Source organism: Enhydra lutris, unplaced genomic scaffold (assembly GCF_002288905.1).
Source record: "Enhydra lutris kenyoni isolate GAN:26980312 unplaced genomic scaffold, ASM228890v2 scaffoldscaffold13, whole genome shotgun sequence".
Lineage (NCBI taxonomy): Eukaryota > Metazoa > Chordata > Mammalia > Carnivora > Mustelidae > Enhydra > Enhydra lutris.
The window spans coordinates 51,752,663-51,772,920 of record NW_019154097.1 but is presented as its reverse complement, the minus strand read 5'-3'; the positions used below and the strand labels follow the sequence as shown (position 1 = coordinate 51,772,920).

Genomic DNA, 20,258 nt, shown 5'->3' with positions numbered 1-20,258 from the left:
TACTTCCTCTCAGCTTACACGGAAGAGAGCATGCCCTATGGTGGACTGTACTCTGTGTTCCTCACTGAACTGTTATGTTGGCATATAGAATTGCAGAATTTGTCAAGCATGTCCCCTGTAATGCATTCTGTACTACAAACATACAAAAACACACAAGGGCCCTGTAGTGTGAGAAGTCTGTCATGGTAATTATTAAGCTATGGGGAGATACTTCCTACCGACACCTATTTCAACACCCGCTACGTAAACCAAACGTGCATGACACGTGTATGCTGCGTACAATATACCAAAACCTCGATTCCTCAGGTGCACCTCTGGCGTCTGGTGCTGTGAGCGGCCGCCACCAGAGGCCTCATGATCCCACAATGAGCACCGTTAGCATCAGAGGTATCTTATGCCACATCTTCAAAATCTTGTACCACATCCGAATCCTGACTTCTAGTGTTAGGATATTTCCAAAGAAAATGTATCCACATTTCCCAAATTGATAGATTTCCCCTCAAGATTAATTCCTTTCTTATACAGAGTCTGATTTTTTTTCCCCTCAAAAGCTTTCATGCATGTAAAACACTGATAACAGTTCCACTCAAATATCAATTACCTGATGATCAGTAAGTTGTGACTCTGTAAATGCCTTTATACTTCTGTGGCATTCTTTGTGATTTGAGCCCCATGACCGATTCCTCTGAGACACCTTCTCAGATTCATAGGTGGACACTAACATACAGAACATTCTCGGCTCTCTCCATGTGGGCTCTCTGGTATTTCATAAGATCTGACACAAAAACTTTCCCAATATCCGTTCCAGAAAGAGCCCACCAACCCCTTTAGGCCAACTAAAGACTGAATCTCCCCAAGAGTTCTCCACATTATTACAGTCCTAAGGTCTCTCCCACGGGAGCTCTTGGTGTTGACAAAATTTGACTTCACACAGGAGGGTTTTCCACATTTGCTGCACCTTAGGGTATCTCCCTTGTGTGAATTACCTGATGTTTCGTGAGAGTCGACTTCTTGCAGAATGACTTCCCACATTCGTTACATTCATAGGGCTTCTCCCCTGTGTGTGTGCGCTGATGAACCGCGAGGGTCGACTTCATACAGAAGGACTTCCCACATCGCTTACATTCATAGGGCTTCTCCCCTGTATGAGTCCTCTGATGATTAATGAGGTTTGACTTCACATAAAAAGTCTTCCCACATTCCTTACATTCAAAGGGGTTCTTCCCTGTGTGAGTTCTCTGATGTACGGTGAGGTGTGATTTCATACAGAAAGATTTCTCACATTCATTGCATTTATATGGTTTCTCTTCCGTGTGAGTTCTCTGATGTATGGTTAAGGCTGACTTATAACAGAAAGATTTCCCACACTTGTTACATTCATGGGGCTTCTCCCCAGTGTGGGTTCTCTGGTGTTCAATGAGGTGTGACTTCTGGAAGAAGGTTTTTTTACATTCCTTACATTCATAGGGTTTCTCCCCTGTGTGTGTGCGCTGATGTTTCGTGAGGTGTGACTTCTGGAAGAAGGTTTTCCCACATTCTTTACATTCATAAGGCTTTTCCCCTGTGTGTATTCTCTGGTGTTGACTAAGGGCTGACTTCATATAGAAAGATTTCCCACATTCATTACATTTATAGGGTTTCTCCCCTGTGTGAGTTCGCTGGTGTACCGTTAAAGTTGACTTATGGCGAAAGGTCTTCTGACATTCGTTACATTCATAGGGTTTCTCTTCTGAATGTGTCTTCTGATGATCGGTGAGATTGGACTTCATAGAAAAGGCTTTCCCACACTCACTACATACGTGGGGTTTCTTTCCCGTGTGATTTCTCTGATGAATGTTAAGAAGTGACTTCACGTAGAATGACTTTTCACATTCGTTACATTTAAAGGGTTTCTCTCCAGTGTGAGTTCTCTGGTGTATGATCAGGGTGGATTTCATATGGAAGGCCTTCCCACATTCGTTACACTCATGTGGTTTCTCCCCTGTGTGTGTTTTCTGGTGTTTAGTGAGGGCTGATTTTTTATAAAAGGACTTCTCACATTCATTGCATCCATAGGGTTTCTCCCCCGTGTGGGTTCTCTGGTGTACTATTAGGATCGAATTCATAGAGAAGGCTTTGCCACACTCATTACATTCATAAGGTTTCAAACCAGTGTGAATTTTCTGATGTTTAGTGAGGTTTGACTTCACACAGAAGGTTTTCCCACATTCATTACAGTCATAGGGTTTCTTCCCCGTGTGAGACACCTGATGGATAATTAAGGCAGATTTATAGCAGAAGGATTTCCCACAGTCGGTGCATTTAAAGGGTTTCTCTTCTGTATGCTTCCCCTGATGTACGTGCAGGGCTGACTTATAGTAGAAGGACTTACCGCACTCATTACATACATAGGGTCTCTCCCCCGTGTGTGTTCTCTGATGGTCAGCAAACTGTGACTTCTGTAAGAAAGTTTTCCCACATTCATTACATTTGAAAGGTTTCTCTCCTGTATGTGTTTTCTGATGCTTAGTTAAGTTTGATTTCACACAGAAGGATTTCCCACACTCCTTACATTCATAGGGCTTCTCCCCCGTGTGAGTCCTCTGATGATGGTTCAAGTTTGATTTGGCATAGAAGGATTTCCCACACTCGGTGCATTGATAGGGCTTCTCTCCCGTGTGAATTCTCTGATGGACTTTGAGGGCTGAGCTATGACGGAAAGACTTCTTGCACTCGTTACACACATAAAGCTTCCCTTCTGACCGTGTTCTCTGCTGATGGGTAAGGCCTGACGGCACGGGGGCTTCGCTGTAGTCACAGAGTTTCTCTCCTGCCTGAGACTGCGGAGGGTCTATGAGCTGTGATTTCTGAAGGGTTTTTCCAGATGTATTACTTCCACAGGGTTTCTCTCTTGTGTGTGTCTTCTGATGCTGAGTCAGGTGGGCCTCCTGGTCGAAAGATTTCTGGCAGTGACTACATTCAAAGGTTTTCTCTCCTGTGTGAGTTTCGGGAGGTTGAGTGTCATGGGACTTCTTGCTGAAATTAGTCTCGTTGTCATTACATTCCACATTCACTTTCTGATGTTTTAAGAGGGTTGACTTCCAGCACTCATTGACCTCACAGCGGTTCTTCCTTGTGTGAGTTTCCTGGAGGACTTCGAGGGCTGACTCATCTCTGGTATTTCGCCCCTGTTCCTTAGAATCACAGGACTGCCCTTCTGTTTGAGCCCTTGTAGGTGTAATGACAGCTGCCTTATTAAGAAAAATCTCTCCACATTCATTATTTACAAAAAGTGGCCCCAAAGTTTGAATTTTCTGTTGCTCAGTACAGCCCTCAATAGGACTTGGGGATTTCCCACCTAGGTTCTGTTCACCAGACGTCTTTCCAGTATGAGTATTTCCTTGGTTATTACCAGAGAGTAACTTCCCACATGCATTAATTTCATCAGAGTTCTTACCTGAATAATTGTTATTACTAATAATTGATTCTGAAACATTTTTCAAACGTTTTCCATGAGAGTCATCCTGACAGGGTGTTTCTCTGAAAACATTCTCTCTCTTCTTAGTTAGTGATTTTTTGCTGATGAGTGAAACTTGCCACAAATGTCTGTCTTGGTCTTCCTGGTTTCTGTCTGTAAGGTCATAAAGAAGAAAAATTAAGTACACTTCAAAAATGTTAACACATTTCCTATGATTACCAAAATCAAGATAATCAAAACATCTATCACCATATTCGGTTAACCCAGGTAAACTGTGTGTGGTTAGAACAATCAACTTTCCACTGTACTTACTGTACTAGTAACCACAGTCACCCTGCTGCACATCACATCCCCAGAACCCAAAGTCAGTCATTTTTAAGAAGAGAAAAAAAAAAAAAAATCAAGCGATTTCAGGCATCCATAATAGAATTCAGTGCTAAAAGCAGTGGAGAAAGAATTACAAAATCCTTAAAGACTAAAAGTAAATCCCAATAATTTTATATGTAGACAAAATGATACTCAGTTGAAGTAACACCAGCAAGTCTGTATTTGTAAGAATGCAGGAAGCATTGTTCTCATGAATTCTTAAAGAACCTTCTAAAAAATGAACTTGGGTCAAGAAATGGTGAAATGTAATATAGCAGAAGACTGCTTTTGAGAACTGATTTGCTTACCAATTCTAGAACTAAAGCAGGGACTGGCTATCAGAATAGAACTAAAATCTAAAGGACTTCAGGATTTAGAGTTAGTAGATGTTAAATTTTACACTTCCCCCAAACATCTCCTCCCCAATCTGCCACATGGGTAAACACCTCCCACCCCAACCTTTACCCTTGTCCCTGACTCAAAGGCCACCTCCGACTCAGTGGCAGCCCTGCCTCCTCACCCGCACCAGCTCGGAACTCAAAGCCCCCATCACTGCTCACCGAAACCACTGCAAGCCGGTCTGCTCTGCTGAGAACCGAAACCATCCACACCCGCACAGCCCAGTCCCTACATTAACCTGACCAGTATTCCGTCTTCAGAACAGGACTGTACTACTCTGGGACACTTGCCCGGGAAGCTAAGAGTTGCAAGCAATTTTACTGCTCAGTTCAGAATCTTGCCCCCAAACCTTTTAAACAAACTGTTCAACATTCCAATAAATAATAAACTTATTCTCCGGGAACCTTCAATCCTTGTTGTGTCCACACATCCTAAACTATATTATGGTCCTTATTCAATGGTTATCAAGTTCCTATGTTAAAAATACACCTGAAACCATGCCCTCCAGTGCTATAAATAACCTGATTTTGTTCAACTTCCTCCATGGCATGAGACTGTCAGCATGAGCAGTAAATTGAAATCTGCCAGATCAGCGGGTAACTCTGGCGGCGCTCTGGGGCAAGCAGCCCTGCGTTCTGTCTCTGCTTCTACTTTCGTCAACCACCCTCACGCTCGTCTCTGATTTTCTCTGGGCAGTAGCCAGAGAAATTCTTTTAAAACACTGTTTTGTGGAAATCCATGAACAGTTGTCCCTCTCACCTAAAGCAGAATCGAAGCCCTTAGCTTGTCCTGTAAGGCATCATCTGGGCTCTGGCTGCCTCTCTGAAGTCAGCCCCTACCAATGTCCCTCTCGGATGCACCCCTACAGCCACGATGGCCCCCTGCCATTCCCAGAGCTCTTCCAACCAACAGCTGCCACAAGAGCATGGCCTGGCTCTTCCTTCTCCCTGGAAAACCCAGGATCCCCTCTAATGCGGACCTCATCAAAAAGGCATTCTCTGACCACCTTTTAAAAGAGCACACCCCACGGTCTCCTTTTAGCCTGCTTTAATTCTCTCCATGGGTCTTCTCACCACTTGATTAAGTAATTTTTTTTCGTTTACATCTATCTTCTCGCTTGTAAGCTCTAAGAGCTCAGGAACATTGTTAGTTCACCAGCATATCTCCAGCATCAAGAACACAAGTGGCACGCAGGAGGAACATGTGCAGAAGGACAGAAGGATGGACGGATGGACAGATGGATGGATGGCCAGAGGAAAAATAAAGAGGAAATAGTCCATGAAATGGAGGAAGATGAATACTAGAGAAAGAAACCAAAGACAAAGGTCTAAGGCAAAGAAGGCAGGGGTTCCATACTGGCTATCAGGCAGAAGAGGGCAACACGGTATTTACAAGTGACAGACAGGGGTGACCTGGGTGACTGGAGGTCTGCCAGCTCACTGCTCAGCTACTTCCAAAGGTCTAAGGGCCCAAAATTGAATTACAGAGACACACACCAACCTCAGAACCGATCCACCTGGGGCCTGATTTCTGTAGGGTTCTTCTTTCCTCCACAATGACTAACTCACCTTGATCACCCTGGTCTGGGAATTCTGCCTCTGAGGGCCACAGCTCTTCTCCTTGCTCCAGCCTGGAGATCACCTCTGGTTTGGTGAGGTGACACCCTGTAAGTGGAATATAGGGTAAAACTCGTCACAGCTGCTTCGATATAAGGACCCTGGAGGACGAGGAAGGTGCAGCTTCAGGAGCCACATGATAAAGGAGCCCGTGTGTACCTTGCATTAGGGAGGCAAGAACACAGCATGTGCCCAATGGGAACATCTCTCACCCATGAGATCATGAGATATACACAGAGTATCACTTTTATTTTTTTAAAGATTTTATTTATTTGACAGAGATCACAGGTAGGCAGAGAGGCAGGCAGAGAGAGAGAGGAAGGGAAGCAGGCTCCCTGCCAAGCAGAGAGCCTGATGCGGGGCTCGATCCCAGATCCCAGGATGCTGGGATCATGACATGAGTCAAAGGCAGAGGCTTGGGCGCCTGGGTGGCTCAGTGGGTTGAGCCGCTGCCTTCGGCTCAGGTCATGATCCCAGGTCCTGGGTTCAAGCCCTGCATCGGGCTTTCTGCTCAGCGGGGAGCCTGCTTCCTCCTCTCTCTCTGCCTGCCTCTCTGCCTACTTGTGATTTCTCTCTGTCAAATAAATAAATAAAATCTTTAAAAAAAAAAAAAAAAGGCAGAGGCTTTGACCCACTGAGCCACCCAGGCACCCCTACACACAGTATCATTAAACACTCCTTCAGGGGCCCAAAAACTCTGGCAGCTACGAAGGAAGAAAGGAAATGCATGCTGTGAGACGTGACACAGGGAACACCCTCACCCACTGAGACCAGGTGACTGTAGTTCTCCAGCATCACGTCCCGGTACAGTGTCCTCTGTGTGCCCGTCAGTTGTAACCACTCATCCCGGGTAAAGTCCACAGTCACATCCCTGAATGACACGGATCCCTGACCAGCACATTTCTGTTCAAGCCAAAGAGAGCAGCATTGGGTGACATGAAAAAGACAAGTGGGAAACAAGTCTTAACATGTTTACTTTGCAAGTTGACCATAAAAGTATATATGTGGCCTATTCTATAACATCTTTTGTTTTTACTTTGTGGATAAACTGAATATGATGGGAAAACCCAGAAAACCCAGTATTAGCTTATTAACTCAAACAAAAAAACTGAAGTTCTTACTGTGTTTCTGAAACTGTCTTAACTCTGCAAGGAATATTAAGCTAAATAAATCCTGTTCTTTTTTCCTGCCCTTAAGGAGCCTAAGCCTTTTTTTTTTTTTTTTAAGATTTATTTGAAAGAGCATGTGAGTTGGGGGGAGGGGTAGAGGGCAAGGGAGAGAAGCGGACTCCCCGCTGAGCACAGAGCCCAACAGAGGACTCGAGCCCAGGCCCCTGAGATCATGACCTGAACCGAAATCAAACGTCAGACACTCAACTAAGTGAGCCACCGAGGCTTAGCCCCAGGAGCTTCAGTCTTAATAAGGAGACAAATCAGATTTATGAACACTTATGCTGTAATAAGGTATCGTGCGAGCTGTGCTAGAGTCATTTACAAAGAGTATTAAGTAATGTCAGAAAATAGGGTTCTGTTTTGTGTTGTCAAGTTGGGCTTCACTAAACCGGAGATCGTCATTAATGTGGCACCGTGACGTGAGCAGGGCCAAGGAGTCAGGAGACGCACCCAGAAGTGTGACAGAACAGTGTGTAGGGCTGTAAGATGTTAGAGATTTGCCATGGTGTCCAGGGATACACTACATAGCAAGTCTGGGTTCATTCCTATACTGTAGTGTCTCCAGAATAATTCACCCTCACCCTAGGAATAAAGTTTGAGCACCTTCCAATTTTTATTTACTTCTTAACGGATAATATATACAAACTGCCAATCCACACAATGATGATAAGCTTAAATTTTTTTTTTTTCCTGGCTAAAAGTTAAATGTAGACAACCTACTGTTTCCTTTCTGCCGGAGCATCCCGGGCCCTCGGCAGGCAGCAGGTGTGACCCTGAGAATAAGGAGGAACCATAAAGGACTTGAGAGCAATCACCCTGACAGCTCTCCAATCAATAACCTGACTTTACAACTTAAAGAACCAGAAAAACAAGAAAATTAAACCCAAACCCACCTGCCGGAAGGAAATAATAAGATTAGACCAGAAATAAACAAAAAAGAAAAACAACAGATAAAATGAAAACAAAAGCCAGTTTTTTGAAGAGATGAACAGAACAATTTTTTGCCTAAATGGACTAAGGAAAAAGAAGAGAGAAGACTCAAATTGCTAAAGTCAGAAATGAAAATAAGAACATTTCTACCAGTTCTGCTGAAATAAAAAGGTTTATAAGAGTAGTATGAACAAATGCATGCCAACAATTTGGGTAACCAAGAGGTAATGGAGAAAATCCTGGAAACACAAAACCCAGTCAAGGCTCAATCAGGATGAAAACAGATGGTCTGAACAGAACTGCAACTAGTAAGGAGACTGGGTCAGTAATGAGGACTATCCCAACAAATACAGTCCTGGACCTCATGGCTTCACTGTATCGTTCTACCAACATTTTAATTTTTTTTATTTTTATTTTTTTTCTACCAACATTTTATTTTATTTTATTAAAGATTTTATTTATTTATTTGACAGACAGAGATCACAAATAGGCAGAGAGGCAGGCGGAGAGAGAGGAGGAACCGGCTGAGCAGAGAGCCCGACGCGGGGCTTGATCCCAGGACCCCGGGATCATGACGTGAGCCGAAGGCAGAGGCATCAACCCACTGAGCCACCCAGGCGCCCCTCTACCAACATTTTAAAGAGGAGCTAATACCAATCCTTCTGAGACTTTTCCAGAAAATTGAAGGGGAGTGAATACTTCCTAACTCATCGTGTGAGGCCAGCATCACCCTCATACCAATGCCAGAAAAAGACACTGAGAGAAACCTACAGACCATTATCCCTTATGAACACTGCTATAAAAATCCTCAACAAAATACTAGCAAACCAAATTCAGCAGCATAATAATAAAAGGACTACCCGCTATGGCCAAGTGTGGTTTATTCCTGGAGTGTGAGGATGGCTCCAAATATGAAAACTGGGCTCCTATTTAATACCACATATAAAAATCAACGCAATACACCATACGTTAAGGGAATGAGGGGGAAAAACACACAATCATCACAACTGGCGTGGAAAAAGCGTCTGAGAAAATCCAACACTCGTTCTTCACGATAAAAAGACTCAAGAAACTAGGGGTAGCAGGAACCCACCTCAACATAATAAAAGTCATACATGAAAAATACACAGCAAACATCACACTTACTGGTGGAAGCAGAAAGTTATTCCTCTAAAATCAGGAAAAAGACAAGGATGCCCACTTATGCCACTTCTGTTCAATCTAGTACTGGAAATGTTAGCCAGAAGACTTATGAGAGAGAGACAGAGAGGGAGGAGAGAAGGAAGGAAGGAAGGAAGGGAGGGAAGGAGGGAGGGAGGGAGGGGAAGGAAAGGGAAGGAAGGAAATGAAACAAAACATTCAAATCGGAAAGAAGTAGTAAAATTATATCTATTTGCAAACGGTATGATCTTGTATGTAGAAAACCCTGAAGAGTACACAAAAAAAATGTTAAAGTTGATAAATGAATTCGGCAAAGTAGGAGGAAGGATACAAATCAATACACAGGAAGTGGCTGCATTTCTGTACACGGACAACAATTTGAAAAGGAAGTTATAAAAACAATCCCATTTACAATCACACCAAAAGAATAAAATACTTAGGAATTAACAAAGGAGGTGAAAAATTGCACAAGGAACACCAAAGAACACTGCTTAAAGAAATTAAAGACATCGGGGCACCTGGGTGGCTCAGTGGGTTGGGCCTCTGCCTTCAGCTCAGGTCATGGTCTCAGGGTCCTGGGATCAAGCCCTGCATCGGGCTCTCTGCTCAGCACGGAGCCTGCTTCCCTTCCTTTCTCTCTCTGCCTGCCTCTTTGCCTACTTGTGATCTCTGTCTGACAAATAAATAAATAAAATCCTTAAAAAAAAAAAAAAGAAATGAAAGATATAACTAGGTGGGAACACAGCCCACATTCATGGATTGGAGGACTTAATATTGTGAAGATGTCAACACTACCCACAGTGATCTACAGAATCAACGCAATCCCTCTCAAAATCCCAGTGATGTTTTTTACAGAAATAGAAAAACTCATCTTAAAATTCACATGGAATCTCAAAGGGAGATCCTTTGCCCAAGTAAATACCCAAAACAACCTTGAAAAAGAAGAGTTGGAGGACTCATACTCCCTAGTTACAAAACTCACTACAAAGCAACAAAAATCAAAACAGTGTGGCACAGGTATATAGACAGACACACAGACTCATGGAATAGAGAGCCCAGAATTAAACCCTCGCATTTGTGACCAGATAATTTTTTATAAGGGTGCCAAGACCATTCCATGGGTAAAAGACAGTCTTTTCAACAAATGGCACTGGGAATATTGGGTATCCACAGGCAAAGAATGAAACTGGGCTCCTATTTAACACCACATACAAAAATTAACTTAAGGTGGATCAAAGACCTAAATGTACTATTTTAAACTATGAAACTCTTAGAAAAAACATAAGGCAAAATCTTCATGACACTAGATCTAGCTATAATTTCTTGGATATGATGCATAGGCAACAAAAGGGAAAAAACCAAAGTGGACTTACTGAAAATTAAGAATTTTGTGCATCAAAAGACGCTATCAACAGAGTAAAATGCAACACACAGAATGGGATAAAATATTTGCAAGTCATATATCTGATAAGGTATTAATTCCCAGAATATATAGAGGGCTCCTAAACACACACACACACACACACACACACACACACACACACACACAAATACCACAAACATCCAATTCAAAAATGGGCAAAATTCTTCATCAGATATTTTTCCACAGAAGACATGCAAATGGCCAATAAACACATAAAAACACGCTCAACATCACTGATCATTAGGGAAATGCAAATTAAAACTACAACGAGATACCGCCTCATACCCATTAGGACAGCTACTATAAAACACATGCTTGAGAGGACGTGGAGAAATGCTGGTGGGAATGTGGAATGGTACAACCAGTACGGAAGGGCATGGCAGTTCTTAAAAAGTGAAAAACAGATTTATCATATGACCCAGTAATTCTACTTCGGGTTCTATACCCCAAAGAACTGAAAGCAGGGTCTTAAAGGCATATCTGTACTCCCATATTTATAGCAGCATTATTCCCAATAGCTAAAATGTTGAAGCAACCCTAGTGCTCATCAACAGACAAATGGCGAAGCAAACGTGGTATGTACATAGGATCGAGTGTTATTCAGTCAGAGAAAAGTAATGATGTTCTGACACTTGCTACAATATAGATGAACCTTTAAGATGTTACGCATAAGAGAATATCAGAGAGACAGAGAAGAATGGTGGTTGCTCGGGACAAGAAGGGAGGAATAGAGAGTTATTACTCAATGGGCACAGAGCTTCAGTTTTATAAGATTCTAAAAGACCTACAGGAACAGATGGTGATGGTTGCATGACATTATGAACGTATTACCACCACCGAACTGTACCCTTAAAATAATTAAAATGGTAAATTTTCTATGCCACAAGAAAAAAAAAACTGGGAAAAAATTGTTCCTTAAAGAATGAACCCATCAAACTACATGGCTGGAGAGATACACCATCATGATAATACCGATCAAAAGAAAGCAGGGGCCTATCTTATTTTCAGACAGAGCAGACTTCAAAGAAAAGCTATCAAGGATAGAGAAAGGCTTTCATAATGAAGAAAGTGTCAACTCTCCAAGAAGATATAATAATCCTTAACAGATATGTGCTTCTCCCTCTGACCTTCTCCCCTCTCATGCTCTCTCTCACAGTCTCTCTCTCAAATAAATAAATAAAATCTTAAAAAAAAAAAAAGAAGAAGAAGAAGAAGAAGAAATACACAATCTATGTCTACATCTATCAAAGAACATGAGTCAAATCCGTCAGGCAAAAACTGACAGAACTACAGGGAGAAAGAGATGAATCCACGGTTACAGTTAGAAGACTTCAACATCTCTCTATCAGAAACGGACAGATCCAGCCAGGGACAATCAAAGACAGAGCCGACCTCAACAACACCATCCATCAACTGGATTGGAGTGACATCGATTGACTACTTTGTTCAATGGAAGTAGAATACGTTCTTCTTACATTCACATGGAACGTTCACCACAAGGGACCACACTGTGGGCCATAAAACACATCTTAATAAACTAAAGGAAACTAGAAATCATACAATTTTTGCTCTTAGACCACAGTGGAATTAAACTATAAATCAGTAACAGAAAGATAACTGAAGAACTCCAAGATATATGAAGATTAAACACACTTTTTTTTTTTAAGATTTTATTTATTTGACAGAGAGAGATTACAAGTAGGCAGAGAGGCAGGCAGAGAGAGGAGGAAGCAGGCTCCCTGCTGAGCAGAGAGCCGATGTGGGGCTCGATCCCAGGACCCTGAGATCATGACCTGAGCCGAAGGCAGAGGCTTTAACCCACTGGGCCACACAGGCGCCCCAACAACACACTTTCTAAATAACTCATGGATGAAAGAAGAAATCTCAAAAGAAAATTTAAAATAGTTTGTACTAAATAAAAATTATAACACAATGTATAAAAAATGCGTGCAACACAACCAAAGCAGTAGAGCCAGAGGCATGGCACTTAGTGCCCATATTAGAAAAGAGGGAAGACCTAAGATCAATCACCAGAACAAGAACAACTAAAAGTGAAAAGATGAAAAGAAATGGTAAAAATTAGAGTAGAAATCAAATGGAAACGTCAAAAGAAATTGTAAAATTGAAATCAATAGGAAAAAAATCCAATGAAACCAAAAAGGTGATTCTTTGAAAAGATTTTTTAAAAAATTCAATAAACCTCTAGCTAGGTTTTCTACGAAAAGAGAGAGGACACAAATTATTAATATGTAAAATGGAAGAAGTGACACATCACTACAGATTCTCGGGGTGGCAAAAGAGTAACAGAGGAATATAAAGAATAACTCTATGTCCACAAATTTGATAGCCTAGATGAAGTGGACCCATCCGAACAAAGACACAACCTGTTAAATGTGCAAGAAGAAATACACAGGGGCGCCTGGGTGGCTCAGTGGGTTAAAGCCTTTGCCTTCGGCTTAGGTCATGATCCCAGGGTCCTGGGATGGAGCCCCGTATCAGGCTCTCTGCTTAGCGGGGAGCCTGCTTCCCCTTCTCTCTCTGCCTACTTATGATCTCTGTCTGTCAAATAAATAATAAAATCTTTAAAAAAAAAAAAAAAAGAAATACACAGGGCATCTAGGGGCTCAGTTGGTTAAGCAACTACCTTCGGCTCAGGTCATGATCCTGGAGTCCCAGGATCGAGTTCCGCATCAGGCTCCCAGCTCTGCAGGGAGTCTGCTTCTCCCTCTGACCTTCTCACCTCTCATGCTCTCTCTTACTGTCTCTCTCTCAAATAAATAAATAAAATCCAAAAAAAAAAAGAAGAAGAAGAAATACACAATCTATGTCTACATCTATCAAGGAACATGAGTCAATAGTTATTAATCTTGGGGCATCTTCGTAGCTCAGTTAGTTAAGCCTTTGGCTTGGGTCATGATTCCAAGGTCCTGGGATCAAGACCCATGTCGGGCTCCCTGATCAGTGGAGAGAGTGCTTCTCCCTCTCCCTCTGCCTGCCGTTCTGCCTGCGTGTGCTGTCAAATAAATAAATAAATGGTATCTTTAAAAATAAATAAATAGGGGGGCACCTGGGTGGCTCAGTGAGTTAAGCCTCTGCCTTCAGCTCAGGTCATGATCTCAGGGTCCTGGGATGGAGCCCGCATCGGGATCTCTGCTCAGCAGGGAGCCTGCTTCCCTCTCTCTCTCTCTGCCTGCCTCTCTGCCTATGTGTGATCTCTGTCTGTCCAATAAATAAATAAAATCTTTAAAAATAAACAAACAAACAAAATAATTAATAATCTTCCAAAACAGAAAGCACCAGGCTTAGATTGGCTCATTGGTAAAAATCCTACCGAACACTTAAGGAAGAAATTGTACTACCTCTCTACAATCTCCTCTAGAAGACAGACACAAAGGGAACAGTTCCTGTTTCATTCTATGTGGCCATCATTACCCTAATACCAAAATAAGATAGACATCCCAAGAAAAGAAAACTACAGACCAGTATCTTCCATCAACACAGAAGCAAAAATCCTCAACAAAATCTTAGCAAAATGAAACCAATAACGCATAAAAAGAATTATACATCACACCAAGCCACCCAGGTACCCCCTATATATCTGTTACTTTACCACTACCCAGGCGCCCTATGAATTTATTTTAAACAGAGAGAAAGCATGCTTATGTGAGGGGGGCGAAGGGCAGAGGAAAACAATCTTCAAGCAAACTCCCCACCGAGCACTGAATCGAGATGGGGCTCGATCCCACAACCCACAAGATCATGACCCGAGCCGAAACCAAGAGTCAGATACTCAGCCAACTGAGCCACCTAAGCACCCCAGAATAGCATTTCAGATTAATTACGCAGGAGGACAGATGTAATCTGGGGGACGAAGAAGTGAGCAGCTCTTCCAACAGTCCAGGGAAGAGAAAATTAAGCTCTGAAAGGGGAGAAAGAATTCAATAGGAAGAACAGGTTTAAGAACTGTTGCCATTAAAAACAAAACAAACAAACAAACAAAAACCTGTTGCCATCTTAAAAGTAGTAAAACTGAGATGCACACATGATGAGGTAAGGGAGGGAAGGCTTCAGGATGAATCCCATTCCAGGGCTTCCTTTAACTGTGCCCCGCAGATGGTCCACCATCCAACAGGGGATGGGCAGACAAGATTAGATGGGAGATGGGGGAGGCTGCAAAAGATCATTTTAACTTTGGAACGTGGAAAACAGAAGAGACTCTAGCCACCGGAACGGAGAAAGACAAGACGTGAGGGGAGAGCCCAGGCTAACACTTGGTACTACCACCACAGAGGGTAGGAAACAGAAAGGACTGGCAGAGTAATAGGAGGACGGAGTGAAGGATGGGAGTTTGGGGAAAAGCTGTGAGAATGGGCCTAAGAGGAGGAGGATGCCATGAGAGAGACAAAGAAATCAGAGTAGGAAAAAGCGAGAAGAACGATGCCACAAAATGCCATAGAAAGAGGCCTTTCTAGAAGGTCAAAGTGGGTTAACTGCCACATGCAACCGAATGTTCTAGTAAAGTAAGGTCTGGGAAACATCTGCTGGCGTCCACGGCAGAGACATTACTGCTAAGTTTTATCAGGACATATTTAGGCAAGTAATGCAGAAGAAGTGAGGATACCCCCAGTGGATTGAAATGCGAATGGGTAAGCAGATCCTTGTACCTGAACGCTCACAGCAGCACTATTCTTAAGGGCCAAAAGATGGAAACAACTCCAAGTGTCCATTAACACACGAATGGATGAGCGGAAGATGATGCATCTGTAAAACGAAATATTATTCAGACACTGCGAGGAAGGAAGTTCTGATACATGCTACGACAGGGATGAACCCTGAAAATGTTAATTCAAGTGAAAGAAGCCAGACACAAAAGGACAGAGACTGTGTGATTCCATTTATATAAAATACCTAGAATAGGGAAATTCAGAGAGACAGGAAGATTTGGTTACCGGGGCTGGGAGGACTGCAAGTTACTTACTGGCCAAGGATTACAGAGATTTGTCTGGGGAGCCAAGAAAGTTAAGAAAATAGGGGTAACGGTTGCACAACACTGTGAAAGTAATTCATGCCACTGAGCTGTACACTTCTGGTTAAATGGTTAAAATGATGAATTCTGTTATATATACTTTATCAAAATGAAAGAAACGTGAGCGAATAGTGCATAAGCATTTGCCAAAAACGGAGTTTGAACCATCTGCCGTCCAACTGTTTGAGGAGTTAAGAAGAAGCCATCCCTTTCTTTCATGCCTCCAGAGAGCCTGAGGGTTTTGTCCCTAGATCAGAGCGGACGTTCAGAAAGCTCTCCAGAGTCCAGCAGCACTTTGGTCCCTAATAAAACCTGAGTTCTGACCTCTACCTCCAGTGAAGAATGATTACAGGCAAACAGGGGTGACCAGAAAGCTCTTCACCACCTGAAGAACTTCAAAGACGTTTTTTCCCCAGACTCCAGGGTCACTAAGTCTTTCGTCCCAGGAGTAACTGGCTGGTTCCTCTCTGTGGTCACTGAAAATGCTACATAGATCAGGAAGCTCAAAGACAAAGGTGAGGCTCATCTGTGATGACCAAGCAGTCACATGACTCACAGCCACCACCGCAGGTTACAAAGGTACCACTCACTCTTTATTTACCCAGAAGCAGCTTTTTATCTATTTTGGCTTTTCTACTTTATGAAGACACTTATAAAAACCACAAAATTTGCTGAAAAATGAAATATGGAGTAAAGAAAAGAAACCACTCACCTGGGATTTGTTCATTTTCTGCTGTTCTGGGTAGAATGTCAAACGCTGGGAAGGCACAGCTGTAAGAGGAGGAAAGCCCACCAGGGTAATGAGAGCCGGCCGGCCCCAAAGCTCCCGGTTCCCATACAAACTTCTACACGCCAGCTGGCTAACCTCTGATCCTAGAAAAGAGAAGCAAGGTAACATCCGTCCCCCTTTGACTCCTTAAACCTGCACGGTTTCCTACTGCTTTAACTATGTCCCCCTTCCACTGACACAGAAACGTTTAAAATAAAAGTTATTATTGGAGGATTTTGCAAGAGAGTGTGTGCGTGTGCACGTGTGGGGGAGAGCAGAGGGAGAAGGCCAAGCAGACTCCATGCTGTGTGCAGAGCCTGACAAGGGGCTCTAACCCATGACCCCGAGATCACGACCTGAGCAGAAATCAAGAGTCAGATCCCCAACAAACTGAGCCACCCACGTGCCCCTTAAAACAGAACTATTTAAGCAAATGCTGGCATGTCAAAATATGAAATACAATGTCTTCATTTAAACTGATCTTGTAGGGCGCCTGAGTGGCTCAGCTGGTTGAACTACCGACTCGGGTTTGGCTGGAGTCGTGATCACGGGCTCCATGCTGAGTGTGGAGACTGCTTGGGATTCTCTTTCTCTCCCTCTGTCCCTCCCCCACCACTTGCGCACCAATGCTCTTTCTAAATAAATGTAAAATCAGGGACACCTGGGTGGCTCATTTGGTTAAGTGTCTGCCTTCCGCTCAGGTCATGATCCCAGGGAGCCAACTTCTTCCTCTGCCTGCCCCTCCCTCTCTCTCTCTCTCTTGCTCTCACTCTCTCACTCTATCTCTGGCAAATAACCAAATAAAGAAAATAAATAACAAATAAATAAGTAAATTTTAAAAACAAAACAAAACTCATGTTGCAGGGGAAAGCAAACCCTAAAGGCTATTTTGTGTATCTGATTTACTAACAATAACATTCACCCGGAGTCCAAGAATCCTCAAAGCTTTGGGAAAAGGGATACATACCTTAAACGTAAATCTTTGAAGAAACTGTTTCTTCTAATTCGATTGGTGTTTCTCAAAAGCATCTTTTTTTTTTTTTTAAAGATTTTATTTACTTACTTGACAGAGATCACAAGCAGGCAGAGAGGCAGGCAGAGAGAGAGAGGAGGAAGCAGGCTCCCCGCTGAGCAGAGCCTGATACGGGGCTCCACCCCAGGACCCGGGGATCATGACCCCAGCTGAAGGCAGAGGCCTCAGCCCACTGAGCCACCCAGGGACACCTCAAAAGCATATTTTAAGAGGAAACTTATCTTGATGTGATTGTTTGGACAGGACTGAGCCAGGACTCAGGGACTCTGGCTTCTATTCACGTCTTACCGATCCTAGCCAAGTCACTCACTTCCCCTTTCAGGTTCTTTTCCCCTCTTGCACCAAATGAGACAAAACCAAAAAACCCCGGCAAACCCTCCCTGAACTACTACTCTTGACCCTGTAAGATCAAGATCCACTGTGGAAAGACCCTGGAAGACCGAAGTACACATCTCCAGATGCCTGACCTGGTGACAGGTCATGATTAGAAAGCGGCCCACCTTCTGGAAAGAATCAGTGGAGAATGGAGGAAAGAGTGCTCCTTGCAGTAGGGCTGAAAACAAAAGCTTCCCGGCTGTGGAGCCAACTAGGTGACATTTCTCACACAGTCCGTCCCCTGCCACCACTTGGCCCCAGCTCCCTTCTCCTGAAGGTGGTGAAATCACTCGGGGCCCCCTATGCTCTTTTTCTGCGTTTCTTCTGCCTCTTGTCTAAGCTCTGCACAGGGCTCCTCCCGGTGAGATTCCTGCTCCCGGAGCCCCCCCCTTCCTGCCTCAGTAGACCTGCTCTGTTCCAGGAGAGCCTAGGGAAGAAACTCCTTCGAACTGAAGCTTCATCAGAGGCCCCAGACCCGTCTCCCCGAGAACACACGGCCCCTCTCAGGGAACGCAAAGCAGGGGACCGAGGACAAAGGCGGGCTGGCCGCGGAGAAGCGTTCTCAGGCCCTGGACAGCGCAGATGCGGGGACGCGGGGACGCCCGGGGGTGGGGCACATGGCGGGGAGGCCCCGCTGCTCCCGCGCCCCCCCACAATCTGCACCGACCCAGGGAAACGCTAAGGAGCCCAGGGAGTCACACCGCCGAGGCGAGCCGGGCAACACATTTCGGTCACGGATGTACGGCATGCAGGGCGCGGCACATGCAGGGCGAGGTAGGTCCCAGTCCTACCTCGGCGACCCCCAGCCGGTGGCAGCCGGCGCTCAGTCCTCCCGGCCGCGCACGGGCCCCTTCGGCACCTACGAGGACCGAGACCCCGCGGCGAGCGCTGCCAGCCCCCAAAACGCGGCCCTTCCTGCGCGTTCGCTCGGAGGCCCCAGAGGCGCCCCCATTCTGGAAGGACGCGGCCCCCGCCGGGGGGAGAGAAGGAGGCGACCTGAGCGGGCTGGGGTCTGCCGCCCCCCTCTCCACGCCCCGCGCTGCAGCCTCGGGCGGCCCGCGCGGACCAGGGCCAGAACCTCCACGACCAGCCGCCCGCCTCCCGCGTCCGCCACCACGCAGGTGACGGAGAGGCCCAAGACCCCCAGAAAGCCCCGCGGCGGAAAGACGCGCGCCTGCGCACTGAGCCCGACGCCAGCCTGACCTCGCGCGCCGCGAGCCCCGTGGGCGGCTCCGCCCATGTGCGGGGCGGGACCTGCGCGGACACGCCCCTCTCCAATTTCACCCGGACTCCCACCCCACCTCACCCTCATATACTCCACCCCGCCCCCAGGTCACCCCGCTGCCACCCCTTCAGGCTCCCACATCACCCCGCGTCCCGCTCATGTTCCCAAACCCAGCTCCGAGGCCTCTCCTGCCAGGCGGTGAGGGGGGCCTCTTCAAAGCCGCGCCACGAGGCAGATTCCAGAGCACAGAGGAAAAGTTTGAGCCAAATTAGCTCTTGCAATCGATTGCCCAGCCAGGCAATTTTTAAAAGATGTGAATGAAAACGAAATAAAGGGGGGGGGGGGGAGGGAATGACAAACATTTAAGATAAAATACAGAAAAATCGAAGTTAAGTCAAAATGCACAGAAACGAGAAGAAAAAGGGGTTTCGCACCTTCTCCCAGAGGTGATCGTATGGAGCCGTTAGGTGCACATCCTTCCGACAGTTTTACCATAAAGAAGAAATTAAAAAGGATCATTAGAGGCCAGAGCACAGACGGAGGACACTGTAACTCTGTTCCAAATGATGAGGGGCCTTTGGGATTGGTGGGAGACTGAAGTTTGCCTTACGTTGCCAGGTCAACCCGGGACCACACTCAAACACAAGGTTAAACATGAGCTTACGCATCAGAGTAGTTTTACCTGGATTCACGATTTTAAAGTCTAAAAGCAAATTCTTTCTTTTTTTAAAGATTGTATTTATTTATTTGTCAGAGAGAGAGCACAAGCAAGGGGGAGCGGCAGGCAGAGGGAGAAGCAAGGAGCCCCATGCGAGACTTGATCCCGAGATTCTGGGATCTCGACCTGAGCCAAAAGCAGCCAGAAGGCAGACATTTAACTGACTGAGCACCCCAGGCATCCCTAAAACCAAATTCTTTTTTTTTTAAGATTTTATTTATTTATTTGACAGAGATCACAAGTAGGCAGAGAGGCAGGTAGAGAGAGGAGGAAGTAGTCTCTCTGTTGAACAGAGAGCCCCATGCGAGCCTCTATCCCAGGACACTGAGACCATGACCTCTAAGCCGGAGGCAGAGGCTTAACCCACTGAGCCACACAGGTGCCCCTCTAAAAGCAAATTCTTAGAGCATAAGTGAATTTTAGAACATACAATCCATGGATGGGAAACACAGGACAGCAGGCTAAGAAACCATTAAGCTGAAAATGGACTGGTTTTATGTTAGAAAGTCACACATTCCAGTTTCAGACTAAAAATTGGAACAAAGCTTAAAGACAAACTAGGAAAAGATCTTTATAACTTTCATGAGA

At 44.7% G+C, this 20,258-nt stretch overlaps 1 protein-coding gene across 1 annotated transcript; it reads right to left on the bottom strand.

Moving 5' to 3' along the window:
- Positions 1 to 886: 886 nt before the first annotated feature.
- On the bottom strand, positions 887 to 18,768 carry LOC111146205 (zinc finger protein 33B-like). The gene is made up of 5 exons (XM_022501644.1): positions 18,519 to 18,768; positions 16,263 to 16,321; positions 6,600 to 6,741; positions 5,791 to 5,886; positions 887 to 3,610 (listed from the first exon to the last, which is right to left on the bottom strand). Exons 2-5 carry the CDS (start codon positions 16,275 to 16,277, stop codon positions 960 to 962), a joined length of 2,904 nt encoding a protein of 967 aa, XP_022357352.1. The 5' UTR covers positions 16,278 to 16,321; positions 18,519 to 18,768; the 3' UTR covers positions 887 to 959.
- Positions 18,769 to 20,258: the final 1,490 nt, after the last annotated feature.

Bases quoted from the DNA above. Each gene is read 5' to 3' on its own strand.
- LOC111146205 (XM_022501644.1), bottom strand. The intron at 5,887-6,599 runs GTGAGGGTGTTC...TTCCACTTACAG, and splicing joins CAGTCACCTGGTCTCAGTGG to GGTGTCACCTCACCAAACCA. The intron at 3,611-5,790 runs GTGAGTTAGTCA...ATGACCTTACAG, and splicing joins CCCAGACCAGGGTGATCAAG to ACAGAAACCAGGAAGACCAA.